The sequence below is a fragment of the Eleutherodactylus coqui genome, chromosome 3 (genome assembly GCF_035609145.1).
Source record: "Eleutherodactylus coqui strain aEleCoq1 chromosome 3, aEleCoq1.hap1, whole genome shotgun sequence".
In the NCBI taxonomy this organism is placed as follows: Eukaryota; Metazoa; Chordata; class Amphibia; order Anura; family Eleutherodactylidae; genus Eleutherodactylus; species Eleutherodactylus coqui.
In genome coordinates, this window is record NC_089839.1 from 16757348 (window position 1) to 16781441 (window position 24094).

At 46.9% G+C, this 24094-nt stretch overlaps 1 protein-coding gene across 1 annotated transcript in view; it reads right to left on the minus strand.

Annotated features, from left to right (window-relative positions):
* Nucleotides 1–24094, minus strand: part of TLR5 (toll like receptor 5) — a 43388-nt gene that overhangs the window by 14219 nt on the left and 5075 nt on the right. Inside the window, exon 2 of the mRNA XM_066595184.1 lies at nt 3952–4008. Coding sequence (XP_066451281.1) covers nt 3952–3953 — 2 coding nt within the window. The 5' untranslated portion in view covers nt 3954–4008. The remainder of the gene's footprint in view (nt 1–3951; nt 4009–24094) is intronic.

The window sequence follows — 24094 nt, forward strand, 5'->3', positions numbered from 1 at the left end:
CACACTGTAATTGTTGTGCATTTATCCATGCCTGAAATCGCTGCGGAATAAGTTGGGAATACACAAATATAGATTATTGTTATTATATTACTAGATACTCCATGCCTGCCGGTATCACATCTTGTATCCAAGCTAGAGGTGGAACTAGAGCCTCCGTGCCCACCAGTATCACATCTTGTATCCAAGCTGGAGGCGGTACAGCAGGGTACTAGAGCTTCCATGTTTCTGGTATCACACCTTGTATTCAATCTAGAGGTGGTACAACAGGGTACTAGAGCCTCCATACCCACCCGTATCACATCTTGTATCTAAGCTAGAGGCGGTACAACAGGGTACTAGAGCCTCCATACCCACCCGTATCACATCTTGTATCTAAGCTAGAGGCGGTACAACAGGGTACTAGAGCCTCCATGCCTGCCTGTATCACATCTTGTATCCAAGCTAGAGGCGGTACAACAGGGTACTAGAGCCTGCATGCCCGCTGTATCACATCTTGTTTCCAAGCTAGAGGCGGTACAACAGGGTACTAGAGCCTCCATGCCCACCTGTATCACATCTTGTATCCAACCTAGAGGCAGTACAACAGGGTACTAGCGCCTCCTTACAAGGTGTCGGTTCTCCACAATAAATGATCTTGCTCTGATATGTAATCACTTCTATCAGCGTTACAATCACTAAGAGAAAGTTTCATCCATCCAACCACTTCTTGCAGAGGGATTAGTTTTACAATGAGTGTACATTGCTTATCCTGTACTGATCCTGAGTACCAGCTGTCTTTGCTTGTAAACATATTTAATAGCCATCTTGTAGACCCTGTTTGATGGTCATCTCTCTACGCTTTAGGAGCGGTAGGTTGAGGTCGGTGTCACATACAGGTCGGCCGTGTGCAGTCAGGGACGTTATTTTTGCAGATCTCTAGATTGCACAATGATGTCTCTCCGGCTGGTTAGCAGCACACCCCGCGCTCTCACACAATCACAACATTGTTTTTCTGGGCAGCGAACAGGTAACCCATCTGGTGATGACTCCTCGGCCCTCCAGCTGCTCACAATGCACTTCTCTTGTATTTACAATAGGAAGTTAGATAAACCTCCGGCACATGCAGACGGCTTGTCGGAAAACATCTCCCCAATTTGTACTGGGCTTTCAAGGAAAGTCCATGAGGAGATTAGTATAGATTTAGGGGAATCTCACAGTAAAATAGAGGAACGATCATATGCACAATTGTTTGACCCCCAATAGCATCTGAATCGGCCTATGTAAAAGCCAAGCAGACAAGCTGGGATCTCATTGATCAGCGTTCGTCTACTAGAGCAAATTGCTCCATGTGAAAGGATCCTTAGTGTGATTGTTCTCAGTGAGAGAAACAAGTAATCTTGTAGATATGATAACTTTTAATGGCTAACAAAAATACATGATGTTATAGCGAGCTTTCGACTCTTCTATGGACCCTTCATCATTTTTAGTCTGATGAAGGGTCCATAGAAGAGCCGAAAACTTGCTATAACATCATGTATTTTTGTTAGCCATTAAAAGGTCTCATATCTACAAGATTACTTGGTTTCTCTTACTGAGGACAATCACTCTTTGCTCTACTGGCTAACAATGTACTAAAACTTTTTTTTTTTTCGTTTTACCTAAAGGATCCTTAGGTACAACTAATCTGCTTTCTACTAATATGTCCATCTACATCATCCAGCACTCGGCAGAACGTTTCTACATTGGATGGCAAAATCCATAGAGGAGTTTAACCCTTTCCAATCCAATTTGTTTCCTGGTTATCCTAGGGGGCTTCCTCTTTTTCTGCCATTATACAACAGCGCTATCTGCTGGCTAAAGCCAGCACTGCATGAGGTGACACATTGGATAGGCTCCAACAGCAGAGAGACTGGCAATATACAGTAAGAGAACCCCGACGGACATCATCCAACATCGGAGCTGTACAGCCTTAAATCATAATGTCTTCAGACGTCAGACAGTGGATTGGAAAGGGTTAAGAGGGGACTAGACGTCTTTCTAGAGCGGAAAGATATCACAGGATATAAACATTAGGTGACCAGCGGGTTGTTGATCCGGGTCTATAGACAAGTAGGAACTATTAGAGGTTGATCCGGGGATTATTCTGATTGCCATTATGGAGATGGGAGGGAATTTATCCCCCAAAAGGGCTAATTGGCTTCTGCCTCTTGGGGTTTTGCCTTCCTCTGGATCAACAAGGAGGTTAAAACAGGCTGACCTAGATGGACTATGTCTTCATTCAGCCTAACATACTATGTTACTATATTTAGTTAAAGTGTCATTGCTTCACCAAACTATCCCCTTGTAGTGTGGTTTCATCTATGCTAGACATTATCCAGGGAGTCAAACACTGGACTAGTTAAAGGGGTTGTCTCGCGGCAGCAAGTGGGGTTCAGCACTTCTGTATGGCCATATTAATGCACTTTGTAATGTACATCGTGCATTAAATATGAGCCATACAGAAGTTATTCACTTACCTGCTCCGTTGCTGGCGTCCCCGTCGCCATGGATCCGTCTAATTCTGAGGTCTTCTAGCGTTTTTAGACGCGCTTGCGCAGTCCGGTCTTCTGCCTTGTGAATGGGGCCGCTCGTGCCGGAGAGCTGGTCCCGCGTCGTCATCGTAGCTCCGCCTCGTCACGTGTGCCGAATCCAGCCAATCAGGAGGCTGGAATCGGCAATGGACCGCACAGAGCCCACGGTGCACCATGGGAGAAGACCTGCGGTGCATCGTGGGTGAAGATCCCGGCGGCCATCTTGGAGAAGGAAGAAAGAAGTCGTCGCAGAGCGGGGATTCGGGTAAGTAATATATCTTTTTTTTTAACCCGTCCTTTGGGTTTGTCTCGCGCCGAACGGGGGGCCTATTGAAAAAAAAAAAAAAACCGTTTCGGCGCGAGACAACCCCTTTAAGAGTGCCAGAGTCCTGGGACCAACTGAGTACCTCAACCCGAATTGTAGTCCTAGAAAGTGGGGGGCCGACTGTAGTGTCAGGACTGATTCTTTTCCTGGTATAGAAAACCCATTTTGTAAGTAATGTTTTAGGAAATTCTGGGTTCATAGAGGGGGTTCACCAATCAAGGCGCTCTTCTATTAGAACGGAGAACGCATACAAAGAGCATCTCTCTTTGGAGGACTTGACACACGCACAGATTACATGGACAGCCCACTGATTTGAATGAAGACTGTGTAATGCCTAATTTCTCCTGTGGTGGTGCTACAGGGAAGTTGAACAATTACTGCCAGGTTCTTTCACAGATTACAACCGATCGCAAAGAGTCCATGCAGCAGGACACCTAAAGGGGTTGTTCAGGTGTGGGATGATTTTTTAAAGGTGCTTTCCAGGAATTTACTATTAGGGACCTATCCTCAGGACAGGTCATCAATAGTTAATCAGTTGAGTGTGCCGGTAAGGATCTCCACTGATAAGCTGATCCTCAATGCCAGTGTCAGTGCACCTGAGCCAGACGTTCACATTGGGGTCGGAAGTGTAACAGAAGGCATTGCTCCCATTGTTATAGGACCCTTCTATGGTAGTGATGCCCTCTATTACAATTCCGGCTACGACCCCAATGTGGATGTTCAGCTTGGCTGTTCTGATAGTGGGCCCGAGGATCAACTGATCAGCGGGAATCCCCAGCGATGGAGGAACTCCGATCAAGTAATTATAACCCATCCTAAGGAGAGGTCATCAATATTCTCTGAAAACCCCTTTCATTTCCCTGGCAATTCAGTGCTGCAGCTCCCACGGTTCTCCTGGTATTTGTCTATTAATGACTACCACTGTGGCCAATCCAAAACGGACAACCCCTTTAATGCTGAAACCTATGCTTGCTCATTTGCTTTTGTGGTGGCCAAAAACTGCAATTACAAGCAATTAGTGAGACAATAGTGGAAATCGGTAGTACACAAAAATGTATAAAAGTAATAGAAACTTACATGATGCTCCGCGTCTCAGTAGTGGCGGCTGCAGTCACTGTGGCTGGTCAGAGGGTGCTGCGGGGAAAGGAAGAAGAAACAACTCTTAGGGTACGCAATTGGTCCGCAGATTTCTGCTCCAGAGGCGGCATGGACGCATACAGATTTTGGTGCAGAATTTTCGGCATCTTTAGGTGCGTCTTGTGGGATAATTCCGTACTGTGTGAAAGCTTCCCTACAGAACTATAAACCGCCCTATTAGCCACTAGTCACCTTGTACGGATGTTGGTGTCCATCCGTCCTTTCTATGATTGGCTTTGTTCTACTTGTCACCAACCCTTTTTCGGGTGCTACAACACAAGCAAGATTAGTGCTTGTGATTTGTAGTTGATTGCTGAGCTGCGCCAGGACTTTCAAGCTCAGCCTGACAGTTACTGCAAATAGTGCCCTCAGAGTATTAATAGTGCCCTCAGAGTATTAATAGTGCCCTCAGAGTATTAATAGTGCCCTAACAGTATTACTAATGCCCTTAGAGTATTAATAGTGCCCTAATAGTATTAATAGTGCCCTAACAGTATTAATAGTGCCCTCAGAGTATTAATAGTGCCCTAACAGTACAAATAGTGCCCTCAGAGTATTAATACTGCCCTAACAGTATTAATAGTGCCCTAACAGTATTAATAGTGCCCTAACAGTATTAATAGTGCCCTCAGAGTATTAATAGTGCCCTAACAGTATTAATAGTGCCCACAGAGTATTAATAGTGCCCTAACAGTATTAATAGTGCCCTCAGAGTATTAATAGTGCCCTAACAGTATTAATAGTGCCCACAGAGTATTAATATTGTCCTAATAGTTTTAATAGTGCCCTAACAGTATTAATAGTGCCCTAACAGTATATTCACACAGGCTTTTTTTTCAGCTCTGAAAAGTCAGACCATTTTTGTACGATTTTCACACAATTTTTAAGCGTTTGTGTTTCTTTTCAAGTGATTTTCATCCATCTTGCATCCGATATTTATTCAGTTCAGCACATTATTCGTTTTAAAGTTACTATGGTTACCTGCAATACAATGGATTGCAGTCGCATCAAAAAGAGTGCAACCTGTTGCTTTTTAAATGTAGTATTTATCAGATTTCACGCTTTTCCGCACCTGAAAACATCTGCGACGTGTGAAGGGGATGCTGAGTGTCGGACACTTGCCTTGTACTGTGAGCGCTGCGGAATCGCAATGATTACACGAACAGATATTCTGCAGCGTTTACTGCCTGTGTGGAGGCAGCCTGGGGGACCTCTCACATGGGACGGAATTGTCCGCAAGACGCAGCACAGATTCAAATGTTGTTAATTAGTGCAGATTGTTGTGTCTTTAACTGCGGAACATCTCATCGAATTTCTTGCATTTTTTGACGCACTTTAATTTCGGAATTACATCTTCTGTATTTTAAATTTTGCAAGAATAATTCCTCAAGACGTCTTTAATTCCGCAGCAGAAAGCTTTTCCACTTGGGGAACTTAAAGGGGTTGTCCCGCGCCGAAACGGGTTTTTTTTTTTTTTTAACCCCCCCCCCGTTCGGCGCGAGACAACCCCGATGCAGGGGTTAAAAAAACAACCCGCACAGCGCTTACCTGAATCCCGGCGGTCCGGCGTCTTCATACTTACCTGCTGAAGATGGCCGCCGGGATCCTCTGCCTCCGTGGACCGCAGCTCTTCTGTGCGGTCCATTGCCGATTCCAGCCTCCTGATTGGCTGGAATCGGCACGTGACGGGGCGGAGCTACACGGAGCTACACGGAGCCCCATAGAGAACAGGAGAAGACCTGGACTGCGCAAGCGCGGCTAATTTGGCCATCGGAGGGCGAAAATTAGTCGGCTCCATGGGAACGAGGACGCTAGCAACGGAGCAGGTAAGTATAAAACTTTTTATAACTTCTGTATGGCTCATAATTAATGCACAATGTACATTACAAAGTGCATTAATATGGCCATACAGAAGTGTATAGACCCACTTGCTGCCGCGGGACAACCCCTTTAATCTTGAATTTTTGAGTAAAGATGCGCAGATTTTAACATTTGAAACTTCCCTAAGCTTAACTCTTTCCAATCCACTGTCTGACATCTGAAGACATTATGATTGAAGGCTGTACAGCTCCGATGTTGGAAGACATCCGTCGGGGTTCTCTTACTGTATATTGCTAGCCTCCCTGCTGTCAGAGCCTATCCAATGTGTCACCTCATGCAGTACTGGCTTTAGCCAGCAGATAGCGCTGTAGTATAACCTCAGAAAAAGAGTAAGCCCCCTAGGAAAACCAGGATACAAATTGGATTGGAAGGGGTTAATTTAACACAGGCGAGCGCGATATCAGGCCGTGAATCATGCTTGCCAACATGTGATTTCCCCACAGATGTGACACTTTTTTATCTCCCAACCACCTTGCATCACTTTTGGCAGGGAGCAGGCTAGTAGGATTGTGGAGTTTCTCCCTTTGCCGGCAGCTCCCATGGGCAAGACCTATCTTTTCCGGACGGATGATTTTACGCAGTTAAACATTGCCTATAATAATCGTGATAAAACTCACTACATACACCCATGTGACATTCGTTATCAGCACCTCCAGCTGCTAATCTGACTCCCCCTCCATCTGGCATTGTTTCACAAACTTCATGTATGCCAATGCCATTGTTTAGCAGTAATCGATAAACAATGGCAATGTTCAGCTAAAAGCTCCTTCACATGGGCACTGCGATTTTTGGGCTACCGAAAATTGTATGACTGAGAGGCAGCCATAACCAAGTAACGGCTGCATCTCCTGTTTTTACGCCCATGCAGAGTATACGCTGCACCTGGAATACCGTCGGGTGAGGGGAGAGAGTTCAGCTCTGCTCAATTGCCTCCCCCTTTAACAGCAGCCGGCGAGGGGGCAGGACCAGGCGGGAACTAATAGGTAAAACTCCCGCCCCCTCTTTGGCTGTCGTCAAGGGGAGGGGGTGGGATGGGGCGGGAGCCAGTGTACTGATCTCCCACTCCGTCCCACCCCCTCCCCCTCTCCCTTCTGGCAGCCGGCAAGGGGAGGAGAGGGGGAGAGAGTTTAGTAGCTCCTCTGCTAAACTCCCTCCCAACTCCCTTTTCTGGCAGCTCCCATAGGAGTCTATGGGACTGGCCGCCATATTCTGGCCGAAAGATAGTTCCAGAACTATCTTTTCCGATTGGCGTAAAACTGGCCGACGGACCGACATGTGCACCGTATGCGCTCTCTTTTGCGGTCGGACGTTTTTATGCACTGGAAAAATCGGACATCTGAACTGATGCCTTGGAATCCAAAGCATCAGATGGTCGCGTATGTCGGACGGCCGTGAAAACGCGGACGATATACGTTCGTGTGAACAAGCCCTAACACTGCTAATTTCACTTTCCCTGCCCCTCCCTTTTTTCCAGCTCCCATAGGAGTCTATGGACACTCCTGCATCTTGCACACCAAAGATAGGTCCACACCTATATTTTTGCGCAGCTGGGAATTTTAGTCGCTGATGTCTTATTTTTTAGTTTCAAAAGGTTTTTATTGAGGTAGCAAAAACTGAGACAAATGCCATTTATGCCACAATTTTCCCCAAGCTGCGGGCGTATAGAGCAGCAAAGAAACATAGAAGAGTAGCATTCCTGCACTTAGGTTAGAAATTCAATTACAGATTGAGGCTGGATTCAGACGAATGTATATCGGCTCGGTTTTCACGCCGAGCCAATATACGGTGTCCTCATCTGCAGGGGGGAGGATGGAAGAGCCAGGAGCAGGAACTGAGCTCCCACCCCCTCTCTGCCTCCTCTCCGCCCCTCTGCACTATTTGTAATGAAAGGGGACGGGGCGGGGCTAAATTATGTGATTTAGCCCCACCCTGTCTCGCCTCTCCTCATTGCAAATAGTGCAGAGGGGCGGAGAGGAGGCAGAAAGGGGGCGGGAGCTCAGTGCTCCCAGCTCTTCCAGCCTCCCCCCCCCCCTGCAGAGAGAGATGACGTATATCGGCTGGGCGTGAAAATCCAACCGATATACGGTCGTCTGAATCCAGCCTAAATTCCATGACTTATCACACATACAGTTTGCCACTTCAAAACAGACTTTTTAAACTGAAATCATAAAACTTCAAACTTTAATTTAGGGCTTATTCAGATGACCCTGTATCGGCTCGGTTTTCACACCGAGCCCATATACGGTGTCCTTGTCTGCAGAGGAGGGAGGATGGAAGAGCCAGGAGCAGGAACTGAGCTCCCGCCGCCTCTCCACTATTTGCAATGGAAGGAGGTGGGATGGGGGCGGAGCTAAGTTCTGCACTTAGCTCCGCCCCTGTCCTGCCCTCTCATTGCAAATAGTGGCGAGGGGCGGAGAGAAGGCAGGGAAGGGGCGGGAGCTCAGTTTCTGCTCCTGACTCTTCCATCCTCCCCCCTCTGCAGACAAAGACACTGTATATCGGCTCGGCGTGAAAACCCAGCCGCTATACGGTTGTCTAAATAAGCCCTTCGGGTCATTCAGCTTCACATTTGCTTCTCAATCTCAGCAGATTCAAAAGTATAGACTCTGAAATATACCGACGTTGGGAGTACTTCAGGTCGAGAGCAGGTTATGTCTAAATCCTGGAATACCGACCAATGCCTTATTTTTTAGGTGCGATTTTTTTTTTTCGTGGCTAAAATTCCTTTGTCTGAAGGTTTCTATAGGAAACGCGATTTTTGGGCGGCTAACTTATCTGTGCAAATTCCCTCATGTGAACGAGCGCTTACTAAACACGTTAGAAAATATGATGCGCACATAGTTCTGCCATACAGTAGGAAAATAATGTCGTTACATGTACGCACAAGGACGCTCGTTTACTACATACATGAAAATACGCCTGCTCATTGCACAGGGCAGTAAGCGGTTAACATCAGCCTCCTTGGTAGTCTGGGGCAGGGGAGAGATTACTGCCAGCATCCATGTGGTGAATGGGTTAATTATACCTGGAGTCTAGTAGGTTGTTCACCCTCCTGGGCTCCACTGATGTCTCCTCTTGCAGCAATCAATACAATGAGCTTATCTTTTGTTTCCCAGCAGGATTAGCAGTGATAGCAAATACTCTGATTGAACAACTGCGGGATTCCCACCGCTGGCAGATATTACACCCCGACCTTTTATCACGCAGGGAAGGATTTTTTTTATATGTGATTTTTTTTCAGCGCCTAAAGTTTAGCATTTAATTTTTTATCCCACTTTTTTTTGGTTTCCACCAGCCGACACACAGTTAACACACTTTGGAGTTATCGATCCCTTAAAGTGTTCAAGGACAGCTAATAAGGTTTTTAAGGTTTATTCTAAAAGGGTTAGCAGTGCACAGATAAAAATGGAGATATTTACAGAAGGGGGAGGAGCTACAAATCCGCACAAACAGTATGCAAACAAAAAGGGGATAAAATTAAAAATATCCATCTATGAAGTTGTTTCCAATTGTCCTGGGGCACGGGGGACAGCTGGCATTAGATGGAACTTCTGGGTCTGACAATTTGGGGAGGGGATCCATAAGGCTGGTTTACAGGGCCCGATGATCGTTTAAACGTCAGTCTGAGGGACAGCTTTAAGCGGTCATTTTGCATGAACTATTAAGTAGCTACTTAGCTACTTAAGGTCAATTAAGTGTGCAAATGAAGCCTTAGCTGAAAACAGTTAATAGCCTGAGGGCTCTTATCTGCTTTCAGTTCCCTTATTCTCATATGGGAAACAATGCTATGAGTACTACCCGTGGAAAACTGCTGATAAGGCTGAAGACAATTTTTAGGTTGGACTGAATTTAACAATCAGCTGGCAGTGCCCGAAAAGCGCACGATGGAGGCACATTTAGACTCAATGATTATTGCTAAAATGATCACCGAATAGCGATTTATTTTTTTTTAGCGATCTTCGGCTGCTGTAAATGGGCCTTTAGTTTTAAAGCCTTTGTAGAGCCACACATCTGCCGGCCTTCTTTTGCAATCATTGATGAGCAGGCTGAGTATATGCGTAGATTATCTGGACCAGAAACGCTATCTTTTCTCCTCAGGGAGAGCACCTAGACGGTGAGTGAGGAGACTTAAAAGACCCTTTATGCTCCTCTGGGTAATATGCAAATAAGGGAGATGGAATAATACCTCCACAGTGCCACCTATTGGAAGGCTGCCTTACAATCATCTGGATGGAACTCCAATTTAACATTTCGGCTATATTCCCAGTAGGGGAGCTATGGCCACCATGTTTCATATCACGAATTTACCTACTCGTGGATACCAAATATGATATGTAACAGATGATCAGCTACGCATATATGCAATTCTGTGGGATCTGGCAAAAGCGTAACTTGAAGCTCCTGGGCCCTAATGCAAAATCTGTAATAGGGCCCCCAAGTATAATACTTTATACATAGCACTGGGCTCCCTATATGGATAAGAGAGGCCTTATGGGCCCCTAAGGCTCCTGGGCCCGGGTGCAACCGCATCCTCTGCATCCCCTATAGTTACACCACTGGATCTGAGGGTTGCACTGTGACGGGAGTAAATGCAATGGGTCTGCTGAACACTTAATGTACTAGAAATATAACCGCTGTTGGGCTGGAACCTTCAGATGACCCATAATCCCCATTATTAATTTCTCCTCTGATTAATACAGTACCAAAGCTGTGCGCCGCAATGTCTGGGTCAGAGGTGTAACTATAGCGGATGCAGGGGATGTGATTGCACCCGGACCCAGATGCCTTAGGCCTCATGTCCACGGGGAAAATCAGGCTCGCTGCGGATTCTTCATGGAGAATCTGTAGCGGGTCCCTCCTGCCCTACAGACATGAGGCCAAAAAATAAGAATAAACTCACCTCTACGGACGCTGCGGTTCTTCCTTCCTTCCAGGCTGGATCTTCTTTCTTGGGCCGGCGGATGTGCTCGGCACGCCGGCAGCGTACCACACGCATGCGCCGGGCCGAAGAAAGAAGATCCGGCCGTGAAAGAAGGGAGACCTGCAGCGTCCAGGACAGGTGAGTTTTAATTCAGGTACGGGTGTTCCGCGGATCCGGACGGCTTCCATAGAAGCCTGCGGGAGCCGTCCCCGCGGGAGACCCGCACTAAAATGGAGCATGTCCAGATTCTTTCCCACACGCGGATCCGCGCCTGAAGGGAAAAATGACATCTGCAGGTATTTACCTGCGGGTGCCCAATGCATCCCTATGGGGCGCGGATCCGCGTGCAGGAAAAACGCTGCGGATTTTAACCCCGTGGACATGAGACCTAAGGGTCTCTTCTCCATATAGGTCGCCAAGTACTATGAATAAAGCATTATAGTTGGGGGCCCTGTTACAGTTTTTACATTGGGGCCCAGAAGCTTCAAGTTACGCCTCTGCTCTGGATTGTGTATATTGGACACAGGGTGGGGGACACAAGATTGGGGGTAAAACAATGGCCATCAACTTGTAACTTGGTAACTGTGTTAACAAAGGGTTACCTTGCTGGTACCAGAAAAGCAAGTTACATCACAGACACCCTCTGGTGCGGGTGTGAACAGAGGTGGAAATGACTACTGATGAGCTCTGCTTGGCAGAAAATATATATATTTCAATCCCCCTAGGTCAACTCAACTTTCCCAAGACAACAAAGGTGGCAGACCGACACGGAAAATGGGCGACGATCTCCCGGTATCATTACATCACACAATCAGCGTTTCTATGCCTGCACTTTGCAAATGAGAAATGTTGTGAGTACTTGTACCCTTACTAAACAGGTTCATTTAACACTGTGAGAACATATGATACCTACATAATACCGCCATACAGTAGATGACGCTACATATACGCACAAGGACGCTCATTAACTACATACATGAAAATATGCCCGCTCATTGCACAGGGCAGTAAGCAGTTAACACCAGTCTCCTTGGTAGTCTGGGGCAGGGAAGTTTGGTTACTGCCAGCATCCATGTGGTGAAGGGGTTAATCATACCTGGAGTCTAGTAGGTTGTTCACCATTCGGCCTCCACTGATGTCTCCTCTTGCAGCAATCAATACAATGAGCTTATCTTGTTCCCAGCAGTAATGACCAGGACCAGAGGAAGCAGCTAGAGCCAGGATTCTGTGATTGAGCAACTGCAGGGTTCTCTCCGAACACCAATTTTTTCCACTGGCAAATATTACACTTTATCCCTTTACCACGCAGGGGTATATATAGTTTTTTGTATGATTTTTTTCAGCACCTGAAGTTTAGCATTTAATTTTCTATTTCATTTTGCTACTTTAAAAAAAAAAAAAAAAATCTCCAAACACCTTAAATTCTTTTTTTGTCCAAAAATAGAGAAATCAGGGCAGCAGACTTTTGGTGCAATATAAGGGGCAGAGGAGCGCGATGCTATCCCATTGCTTTCAATGGGACCAGCACTGCTGCCGCCATATTAAAGGCAATGGGATAAAGGCAACTCCCGCAGGGAGGGTCTTTGGGGCTGCAGAAAAAAAAAAAAAATCATACATCACCTAAAAGCTCTGTCCGGCTCTTCTTCGTGGTCCCCGGCACTCTTCTTCTTTATTTCTTGTGGCTGAGAATTGAAAATTTCCCGCCTCCTGAAAAAGCTGCTTCTGATTGGTCCCAGTGCTCAGCCAATCAGATCTAAATAAGCGACTGGCAACACTGAGATCCATTGACAACATGGAAAGTAGTTTGCTGCTCACTGAGCAGGCATTTGCTGGGGTAGAGGCAAGGGGAGGTGGTATTTCAGAACAGCAGGGGGAGCAGGCAGCTAGCTGGGTAACAGAAGGGGTAAAGGGAAAAGATCCACAGAGGATAGTCCTGAAATGGCACACTCCAACAAGTTTGCAAAGTTGGCAGATGAGGGGGTGCCATTACAAAGCCAGCACCGTTGTAGCACGACATGCCCTCTGTCCACCAGGGGAATGTCTGCTCCAGTGAGAAGGGGACAGGGAGCGCAGGGCAAGCTAGACAGGTCCTAGAGGTGGGGGATTCACTTATAAGGGGGACAGACAGGGCAATCTGCCACAAAGACCGGTATCATCGAACGGTGTGTTGTCTTCCTGGCGCTCGAGTTTGACACATCGCGTATCAGATTAACAGATTACTGGGAGGGGTTGGTGAGGATCCAGCGGTCATGGTGCACATTGAACAAATTAGAGGTCAATGGAGGGCCCCAATTTCAAAAACTAGACTAGAAAGGCAGCAGGATCCTAGGGAGGTAAACAAATGGCTCCAGAGTTGGTGTAGGAAGGAGGGGTTTAGGTTCCTGGAGAACTGGGCTGACTTTGCTGTCGGCTACAGGCTCTACCGTAGGGACGGGCTGCATTTTAATGGGGAGGGTGCAGCTGTGCTGGGGGAAAAGAAGACTAGAAGGCTGGAGGAGTGTTTAAACTAAGGACTGGGGGAAGGCAAAAAGATAAACAGGGGTGCAGACAGTGTAGATAGTGACCTGAGGCTAAATAATGGGAATGCGGGTCGAGCAGGGGGTGGGGTTACTATAGTTAGAACTGATAGAACAGCCAATATTACCATTAGTAGCATAATGAATATAAAGAACAACAACAACCATATAAATTGTATGCTAACGAATCCAAGAAGTCTGATCGGTAAAGTGGATGAACTTGGAGCGAGAATGACTGATGAAAATTACGATATAGTGGGAATAACAGAAACATAGCTTGATGATAAGTGTGATTGGACAGTGAATTTACAGGGGTACAATCTCTTCAGAAGAGACCGTGGGGAACAGAAAGAGGAAGGGTGTGTCTGTACATTAAATCCTACTTAATGGCAAGGCTCAGGCGGATATAATACGGCAAGATGAAACCTGCAAATCTCACAAGGGTGATAAGTTCTTGAGAACAATTAAAGATAACTACTAGGGATGAGCGAGTATACGCGCTAAGGCACTACTCGCTCGAGTAATGTGCCTTAGCCGAGTATCTCCCTGCTCGTCCCTAAAGATTCGGGGGCCGCCGCAGCTGACAGGTGAGTTGCGGCGGAAGGCAGGGGAGAGCGGGCCAGGAGAGAGGGAGAAAGAGATCTCCCCTGCGTTCCTCCCCGCTCTCCCCCGCAGCTCCCCGCCCCGTGCCGGCCCCCGAATCTTTAGGGACGAGCGGGGAGATACTCGGCTAAGGCACATTACTCGAGTGAGTAGTGCCTTAGCGAGTATACTCGCTCATCCCTAATAACTACCTTACCCAACTTGTACGGGAGCCAACTACAGGGAGGGCCACTCTGGACTTACTATTAACTAACAAACTGGACAGAATCACGGGGGTGGAGGTTGAGGGACACTTGGGAAATAGTGACCACAATATAGTTAATTTCCAGCTGTCATTCAATAAGAAGCCTTATCAGGGAGCCACAAGAAAAAACTAAACTTTAGCTAAATCTATTAAATAGTTTCTTTTCAAGTGTATTCATGAATGAAAAAAATGTCACATAAGATGCAGGAGAATAAAACGAACCTCCCGTGAATATCACCTGCCTAACACAGGAGGAAGTGCAGAGCCGTTTATAGATTATTTAAATCGATAAATCGCCGGGCCCAGATGGAATACACCCAAGGGATCTAAGGGAACTAAGTGATGTGATAGCTAGACCCCTATTTCTTATATTTATGGACATTATCGAGACCGGTGTTGTATCATTGGATTGGCGCAGTGCCAATGTGGTTCCAATATACAAAAAGGGGTCTAGAAGAGAGCCTGGTAACTACAGGCCGGTAAGTCTCACTTCAATAATTGGAAAAATATTCAAGGAGTTTCTGAGAGATGCCATCTTGGAATACCTCAAGGAAAACAATGGTATAACCTCTTATCAGCATGGGTTCATGAGGGGTCGATCAGGTCAGACCAATCTGATCAGCTTCTACGATGAAGTAAGCTCTAGGCTGGACCTGGGAGAGTCTTTTGATCTCATATATCTGGATTTCACTAAAGCATTTGACACCGTGCCAAATAATAGGTTGATATATAAAATGAGACAGCTCGGATTGGGTGAAAACGTGTGTATCTGGGTAAAGAATTGTCTCAGAGATAGAAAGCAGAGGGTGGTATATATGGTTCATACTCTGATTGGGCCACCGCTGCTAGTGGGGGGCCACAGGGTTCAGAATTGGGCCCCATTCTGTTCAATATATTTATCCATGACCTGATAGAGGGGCTGCACAGCAAAATATCAATATTTGTAGACGATACAAAATTATACAAGACAATTAATACAACGGAGGACAATGTGCGGCTACAAATGGATCGTGATAAGCTGGGGGCTTGGGCAGAAAAATGGCAAATAAAGTTCAATGTGGATAAATGTAAGGTTATGCACATGGGCGAGAGAAACGGATGTCACCAATATACACTAAATGGGGTACTGCTAGGGAAAAGTGACATGGAAAAAGACCTGGGGGTACTAGTGGACTGTAGACTTAACAGGAGCAATCAATGCCAGTCAGCTGCTGCAAAAGCCAATAAAGTCTTGGGGTGCATTAAGAGGTATCGGGGCGAAGGACGATAACATTACTCTCTCACTATATAAGGCACTTGTCAGGCCCCACATGGAATACTGTGTACAGTTCTGGTCACCGGTGCTCAGGAAAGATGCTACAGTGCTGGAGGGGGTTCAAAGAAGGGCAACTAAACTAATACATGGAAGGACGGGACTGGAATACCCAGAGAGGCACCAAAACTGGGATTATTTACCCTGGAAAAAAGATGGCTAAGGGGCGACCAAATAACTATGTATAAATACATGAGGGGACAATACAAGGATCTCTCCCATGATCTGTTTATACCCAGGACTGCGACGGTAACAAGAGGACATCCGCTACGTCTAGAAGAAAGCAGGTTTCATCACCAACATAGAAGGGGGTTCTTTACTGTAAGAGCAGTGCGAATGTGGAACTCTCTGCCTGAGGACGTGGTGATGGCAAAATCCATTGAGGAGTTTAAGAGGGGATTAGATGCCTTTCTAGAACGCTATGACATTACAGGATATAGACATTAGGTGACCAGCGGGGTTGTTGATCTCAAACGTTGATCCAGGGATTACTCTGGCTGCCATTAGGGAGTCAGGAAGGAATTTTTTCCCTCCAAATGAGCTAAATTGGCTCGTTTTTTTTGCCTTCCTCTGGACCAACAAGGGGTTGAAACAGGCTGAACTAGATGGACATTGTCTTCATTCAGCCTAACATACTATGTTACTATGTTACCTGAGGATTGTATTATACTGTAAGGGAATGAACAAACTACAGTACCCACTGAACAGAGTGGCAGTTTATAGCCACTTTCAAAGGCTGCAGATGGCCTCAATGTTAAGCCATGCCCTTTCTGGTTCAGGATCTGGCCAGGAGTGGGAAGAGGAGCTATGGACCAGATGCACTTAGGTGCCATGTGTCCAAGTGCCATGGCTGAGAAGAGGAGGAGGAGAAGAACCTTGACAAGTAATGCTCATGACAAGTGCGTGGACTCCCTGTTTGAACCCCACTCGCCTGCTAGTCCAGTGGTGGGGATCAGAGATGAAGGAAAGGTGCATGCAAGTTCCATTGAAGGGATGCTCTGCCTCCCATGTGATACTGTGGTGATATGGCTAGCACATGACCACCCAGAAGGCATTGAGTAGCAGGGCTTAAAGCCCACCTAAGCCCTGCCCACCCCTCAAGAGCAAGCTTAAAGGCTCGAGAATAGTCTAGGGCCGCCAGGCATCTTGTCAATAGGGGTGGTGCAACAGAAGTGAGAGCAGATCCATGTGAGCGAGGGACACAGCAGAGTACAGCAGCAGCATCAGAGCTCAGCAACACAAAGAGGCCCGTTTCAAAGTGGCATAGGCCATCATCAGAGACCACCAAGGGCCCTGACAACCTTGTGGATGAAGAAGAATGGACCATCTAGACTCCTTAGTTGGAAGATCCCCACAGTTTGGGGGAGGAAAGGGAGTCTCCCTCCCCACAGTGTCCTAATGGACACCGTAGCAGTGGTGCCAAAGAGGACGTGCTTCGAGAGGTCTGCATCTTGGACATGGCGCAGACAAAGACTGAAACGAGCTCTAAAAAGGAAGAATATGAGTATACTATGCTTCCTAGGACTGTGTTACATAAATTCCTGGCAGGGGGGATGAAGATTCAATGTGATATGGTTAGTGTAATGTAGTTATGGCGCCATAGTTTGGGTAATACAAGGCCTTGCGTAGTTAATCAGTAGCTTACTGTATGTTTTACTGATGTATGATGTAGTTGTGTAATATATATGAGGTCACGTGATTGGTTTTGATGAAAGATATAGTGGCGCAGTAAGGCACGTGAGGAAAAGTGGTAATATGGGTTCCATAAGATGTCTTGTAGTGTAGTCTGGAAGTGACATCTATGATGTGTTTTAAAAGGATGCTGCACCTACGGAGAGTTTGACGTTGTGGTCTTTGGCTAAAGATTATGTATGTGATGGTTAAGTCATGTGGCTTGCTGGTGCCATGGAGAAGCACAGGTGATGTATGTGTTGGCGAGGTACATCGCTGAGCGAAAAGTACATTTTGTGTTGCAGTCGACATTTTAAGTACTGCCACTTTAAGAAAGTTTATGCCAGCATTATTCTGCAACATACGAGGACCCTCCTATTTAGCATAAATATATGTATTTGGTTACTGATGAGTAAAGGTATTTTTGTGAAAAACTGCTGCCTCTGTCAGCTGCTGCACCATTCTGAACCTGCCTCACAACACCACCACCCACGACAATACAATTACAAAGCGGTGTCGGGAGTCTTAACTTTACACCGGACAACAGTCGCCCATAATCGCATATTTGAGCGATTTGTAGCTTTTAACCCCATAGTGATTGCCCAACACTTTTTTACGGTGGTCACTAACGGGCTTTAAACCCGCACACTCATCTTTTTAAGGCAGTGGTTTGGCGACTACTGACAGCCGGGCTCCTGCTATAACTGCCAGGAACAGATACACCTTAGATCTTGGCTGTTTAACCCCTTACATGCCACAATCAATAGCAACTGCAGCATGTAAGCAGATGACAGTGGGAAGAGGCTCCTCCTGTCACCAATTGGCACCCTGCAATGCGATCTCAAGGTAAATTAAAATACCAATTTTTTTCTTAAAGTGCCATATATGATATTACCATATTTATAATATTTGTTATTTCTCTTGCTTTTAATAATTTTTTAAGAGTTATGCCAGTATTACTAGTTTTGTATTGTCCATCACCAAAAAAAACTGCAATAAAAACCAATCCAGAAGTCACATGTACCTAAGTCCTTGTTCCACACGGGTGACAAAATCACGAGATTTTCTCACAATGGGACAGCGCTACAAATCACATGTATGTGCAGCCCCTGCTTTCCAATGGGTTCTCTCACATTAGCGATGTTTTGTAGTCTGCTACATTGCGAGAGGAAAACAAATCACAGGTTGCTGAATATAGCCACAATTTGCAAGGTTTTGTAGCCCATGTTTCGCTACGGAGCCTTGCTTTGTGTTTTCGTGCGGGCGATGCAACTTTTACAGTAGGAAATCCTACAGTTTTACCTAAAATAAGCCCTAGCTGCATGAAAAAAACCAAAACAATACATCACCTAAGAGGCGCTGTCTCCTCTGCATCTCCGGCATGTGTTTGAAGTCCTCTGGTAGAGCTTCATGGTCAGGGCTTTAAAAAACCCTACCTCCTGGAAGCGCTGCCTCTGATTGGCTGAGCCGCGGCACTGGAGAACGAATCAGAGCCAGCGCTCGGTGAACCACTCAAAGCCATTCAATTCCTGGTCAGGAGTTTAAAAGAAACACCTCCAAGGAAGTGCTGTCTCTAATTGGTTCTCCAGTGCCGCGGTTCACCCAGTCAGAGCCAGCATTTGATAAACCAATCACTACTAAGAATTCAGTCACAGCAATTGATGAATGGGTGTGACTGGTTTATTGAGCGCTGGCTCTGATTGGCTGAGCCGCAGTGCTCAAGAACCAGTCAAGGGCAGCGCTTCCTGGAGGAGGGGTTTTTCAAACTTCTGACCAGGAAGCCTTGCCTAAAGACTGAAGACAAGTGTTGGGGGCCTGCAAAGAAGACATGCGGCAGAGCGGACAGCGGTTGTTAGGTAATGTATTTTTTTATACAGCTAGGGCTTATATTTCAAGACCCCCCCAAAAAATCCCAGCAAAAGATTGCTACAAAGTCATGCAAGTTGTAGCGACACAAAATCTACATGTGAAAAATGCAGTGATATTGCACAAAACACCAATGTGATATCGTTGTGATATTCTCGCTGCAATATCGCTATCGCCTGTGTGAAAGAGGCCCAAAACTGATACCAATAAAACTCTTCCCGCAAAAAAACAAGCCCTCACAGAGCTCTGTTGTTGGAAAAATAAAAATACTAAGGGTCTTAGAATGGAACAATGCAGATTCAATTGATTTTTCTTTAAAACATGTTTCTTGTGCTAAAGTAGTAAAATAAAAAATGTATATGAACTTAGTATCACAGTAATTGTGCCGATCAGATAAAGTTTTACGCCGTAAAAACACCCCCCCCCCAAAAAAATGGTAGAATTTGGGGGGTATTTTTCCATGTAATAAAAGTTCTACAACACATTATATGGACCCCAGAGTGCGCCATAAACATTTTCAATTCCTCCTTAAAAAACAAGGCCTCATACAGCTAAGTCAACAAGTTATGCCTCTTCCAATGCGACTATGAAAATCACAAAATAGGCCAGCCAGTAAGGGGTTAAAGATGTGCAGATAAGTCCTGTAGCCTTCTGGGCTGCTCACTTCTAGCTGGTAGTGCAGCATCTCCCCAGGAAGTAGCTGCTGCAGATGAATTCTTGGTAGTGGGTAGCTCAGGAACCTCTATGGCAGGGGTCCCCAACTCCAGTCCTCAGGAACCGCCTACAGGTCATGTTCTCAGGATATCCTATGGTAAGAACACCTGTGGCAATGTCTGAGGCACTGACAATTATTACATCACTTGTGCAACACTGAGGAAATCCTGAAAACATGACCCGTTGGCGGTCCCTGAGGACTGGAGTTGGGGAACACTGATCTACGGCATATCTGCAAATCTTTAAAGACGAAGTACCTGTTTAGCTGAGCACTTTATTCATGCAGGGATTGCAGACTCCTCAGTTACTGTAGACTGTTCCTCTGTTCCTTTACCTGTGTTGTGTTTTTGTCCTTCAAGAAGAAACATTTAATTCCTAAAGGACTTTCCCTGAGGAATCCCATTCTGCACACCTATAATACCCCTTATGCATAACATCTTTACTACAGGACTTCTGAGAGACTGCAGAACCACGTTATCCACGTCTTCTACAACAGCAAGAAAAAGGCCCGTAGGGAGATGCAAACTTTAAGGAACACACTTACTGAGGACTTGAAACTCAGAGCAGGCTTGCACCCAATCACTGATCAGGAACACCCCGAGTCCAGAGCAGGCCGGTACCCAAACACCGATCAGGAACACCCTGAGTCCAGAGCAGGCCGGTACCCAAACACCGATCAGGAACACCCCGAGTCCAGAGCAGGCCTGTACCCAAACATAGATCAGGAATACCCCGAGTCCACAGCAGGCCTGTACCCAAACACTGAACAACCAGAGGCCAGAACAGGCCTGTACCCAAACACTGAACTCCCCGAGGCCAGAGCAGGCCTGTACCCAAACACTGACCAGGAACACCCCGAGTCCAGAGCAGGCCTGTACTCAAACACCGATCAGGAACACCCCAAGTCCAGAGCAGGCCTGTACCCAAACACTGAACTCCCCGAGTCCAGAGCAGGCCTGTACCCAAACACCGATCAGGAACACCCCAAGTCCAGAGCAGGTCTGTACCCAAACACTGAACTCCCCGAGTCCAGAGCAGACCTGTACCCAAACACCGATCAGGAACACCCCGAGTCCAGAGCAGGCCTGTACCCAAACATAGATCAGGAATACCCCGAGTCCACAGCAGGCCTGTACCCAAACACTGAACAACCCGAGGCCAGAACAGGCCTGTACCCAAACACTGAACAACCCGAGGCCAGAGCAGGCCTGTACCCAAACACTGACCAGGAACACCCCGAGTCCAGAGCAGGCCTGTACTCAAACACCGATCAGGAACACCCCAAGTCCAGAGCAGGCCTGTACCCAAACACTGAACTCCCCGAGTCCAGAGCAGGCCTGTACCCAAACACCGATCAGGAACACCCCAAGTCCAGAGCAGGTCTGTACCCAAACACTGAACTCCCCGAGTCCAGAGCAGACCTGTACCCAAACACCGATCAGGAACACCCCGAGTCCAGAGCAGGCCTGTACCCAAACACCGATCAGGAACACCCCGAGTCCAGAGCAGGCCTGTACCCAAACATAGATCAGAACACCCCGAGTCCACAGCAGGCCTGTACCCAAACACTGAACAACCTGAGGCCAGAGCAGGCCTGTACCCAAACACTGAACAACCCGAGGCCAGAGCAGGCCTGTACCCAAACACTGACCAGGAACACCCCGAGTCCAGAGCAGGCCTGTACTCAAACACCGATCAGGAACACCCCAAGTCCAGAGCAGGCCTGTACCCAAACACTGAACTCCCCGAGTCCAGAGCAGGCCGGTACCCAAACACTGATCAGGAACACCCCAAGTCCAGAGCAGGCCTGTACCCAAACACCGATCAAGAACACCCCGAGTCCAGAGCAGGCCGGTACCCAAACACCGATCAGGAACACCCTGAGTCCAGAGCAGGCCGTTACCCACACACTGATCAGGAACACCCCGAGTCCAGAGCAGGCCTGTACCCAAACATAGATCAGGAATACCCCGAGTCCACAGCAGGCCTGTACCCAAACACTGAACAACACGAGGCCAGAGCAGGCCTGTACCCAAACACTGAACAACCCGAGGCCAGAGCCGGCCTGTACCCAAACACTGACCAGGAACACCCCGAGTCCAGAGCAGGCCTGTACTCAAACACCGATCAGGAACACCCCAAGTCCAGAGCAGGTCTGTACCCAAACACTGAACTCCCCGAGTCCAGAGCAGGCCTGTACCCAAACACCGATCAGGAACACCCCGAGTCCAGAGCAGGCCTGTACCCAAACACCGATCAGGAACACCCCGAGTCCAGAGCAGGCCTGTACCCAAACATAGATCAGGAACACCCCGAGTCCACAGCAGGCCTGTACCCAAACACTGAACAACCTGAGGCCAGAGCAGGCCTGTACCCAAACACTGAACAACCCGAGGCCAGAGCAGGCCTGTACCCAAACACTGACCAGGAACACCCCGAGTCCAGAGCAGGCCTGTACTCAAACACCGATCAGGAACACCCCAAGTCCAGAGCAGGCCTGTACCCAAACACTGAACTCCCCGAGTCCAGAGCAGGCCGGTACCCAAACACCGATCAGGAACACCCCAAGTCCAGAGCAGGCCTGTACCCAAACACTGAACTCCCCGAGTCCAGAGCAGGCCTGTACCCAAACACCAATCAGGAACACCCCGAATCCAGCGCAGGCCTGTACCCAAACATAGATCAGGAACACCCCGAGGCCAGAGCAGGCCTTTACCCAAACATAGATCAGGAACACCCCGAGGCCAGAGCAGGCCTTTACCCAAACACTGATTAGGAACACCCGGAGTCTAGCAGCATGGAACAGAACCCTCAACAGGACATTCACACAGGTAAAATCAGCTGTGTTATCAATCTGTCATCCCACAACTCCACTAAAGTGGAGCACAGTGTCATCTCCTGGAGACTTACATACCGTTCTACTAAAACGCTTGATAAAATAGAACTTTGCAGTGACATGGAGGAATATTTCAGGAGACTAAGACAGAAATAGTTTTTCCATGACAAAGAGGACACAGGACTTTCAAGCACCCAAACACAGGAAGAGCTTGGGGCTAAAAAGAAGTCTGATTGGATAACCTCTACTGGCTGCAATCTACTATACTGGACAAACAGAAAAGGGAAGCATTTAATATCAATATGCAGGAAAGAATGGCCATCTATGCACTCAAAAACAACAAGGAGATCACCATTAAGTCTGCAGATAAGGGTGGTGCTATAGTCCTCATGAATACATCGGACTACAAGAAAGAAGTAGACAGACAGCTGACGGACAACAGATACTACACCAAACTGGATCAAGACCCGACTCAGAAATATGTAGGGGAATTGAGAAGGGTCATCAGAAGCCTGCCTGTGGGCTCCACAAGACTTTTGGACTTGATACCCAAGAACCTCAGGGTTGGAGTATTCTATATGCTTCCGAAACTACACAAAGCTGGCAACCCAGGGAGGCCAATTATCTCAGGTGTGGAAACTCTCACTGGAAAAATCTCAGGATAGGCGGAAGGTGTCCTCAAACCACTGGTAAGGAACACAACCAGCTACTTGCAGGACACCACAGACCTACTGAACAAACTGTCAACCATAGGTCCCCTTCCAGATGTTGCAATCCTGGCCACCATGGATGTGGAGTCCTTATACTCCAACATCCCACACAAAGATGGACTGACCACCTGCTAGGCAAACCTAAAGGCTAATGGGGTCGCCTCTGAATCTGTGTTACAATTCACAAAATTTATCCTCACACACAATTATTTCTCCTTTGGCAAAGATATATTCCTGCAACTCACCGGAACTGCCATGGGCAGTAAAATGGCACCGAAATATGCCAACCTTTTCATGTTAAAACTGCAGAGTGACTTTTTGGCCTCCTGCCCCAACAATTCATAATTATTTGGACCAACACTGAACAAGAACTAATAAAATTCCATGAAGATTCAATGCATTCCACCCCACCATAAACCTGACATTAAGCTACTCCTATACAGAAATCAACTTTTGGACACCACCATAAAAATTTCAAACAACTCAATACAGACATCCCTATACTGAAAACCAATTGACTGTCTCACATACTGGACAGTTCCCACCCTAAGCACATCAAAAAGTCCATCGTCTACAGCCAGGCCATCTGATACAACTGGATCTGCTCCAACCCAACAGACAGAGATGAATATCTATAGAAGCTCAAAAAGACATTTTTAAATCAGGGCTACTATACAACCTCAATTGATGACCAAATCACCAGAGCTACCAGGATACCCAGAAATCAGCTACTCCAATACACAGAGAAGGAGGGAAACAGTCGTATACCTCTAGTAGTGACCTACAATCCACAGCTGGAGGTACTAAGG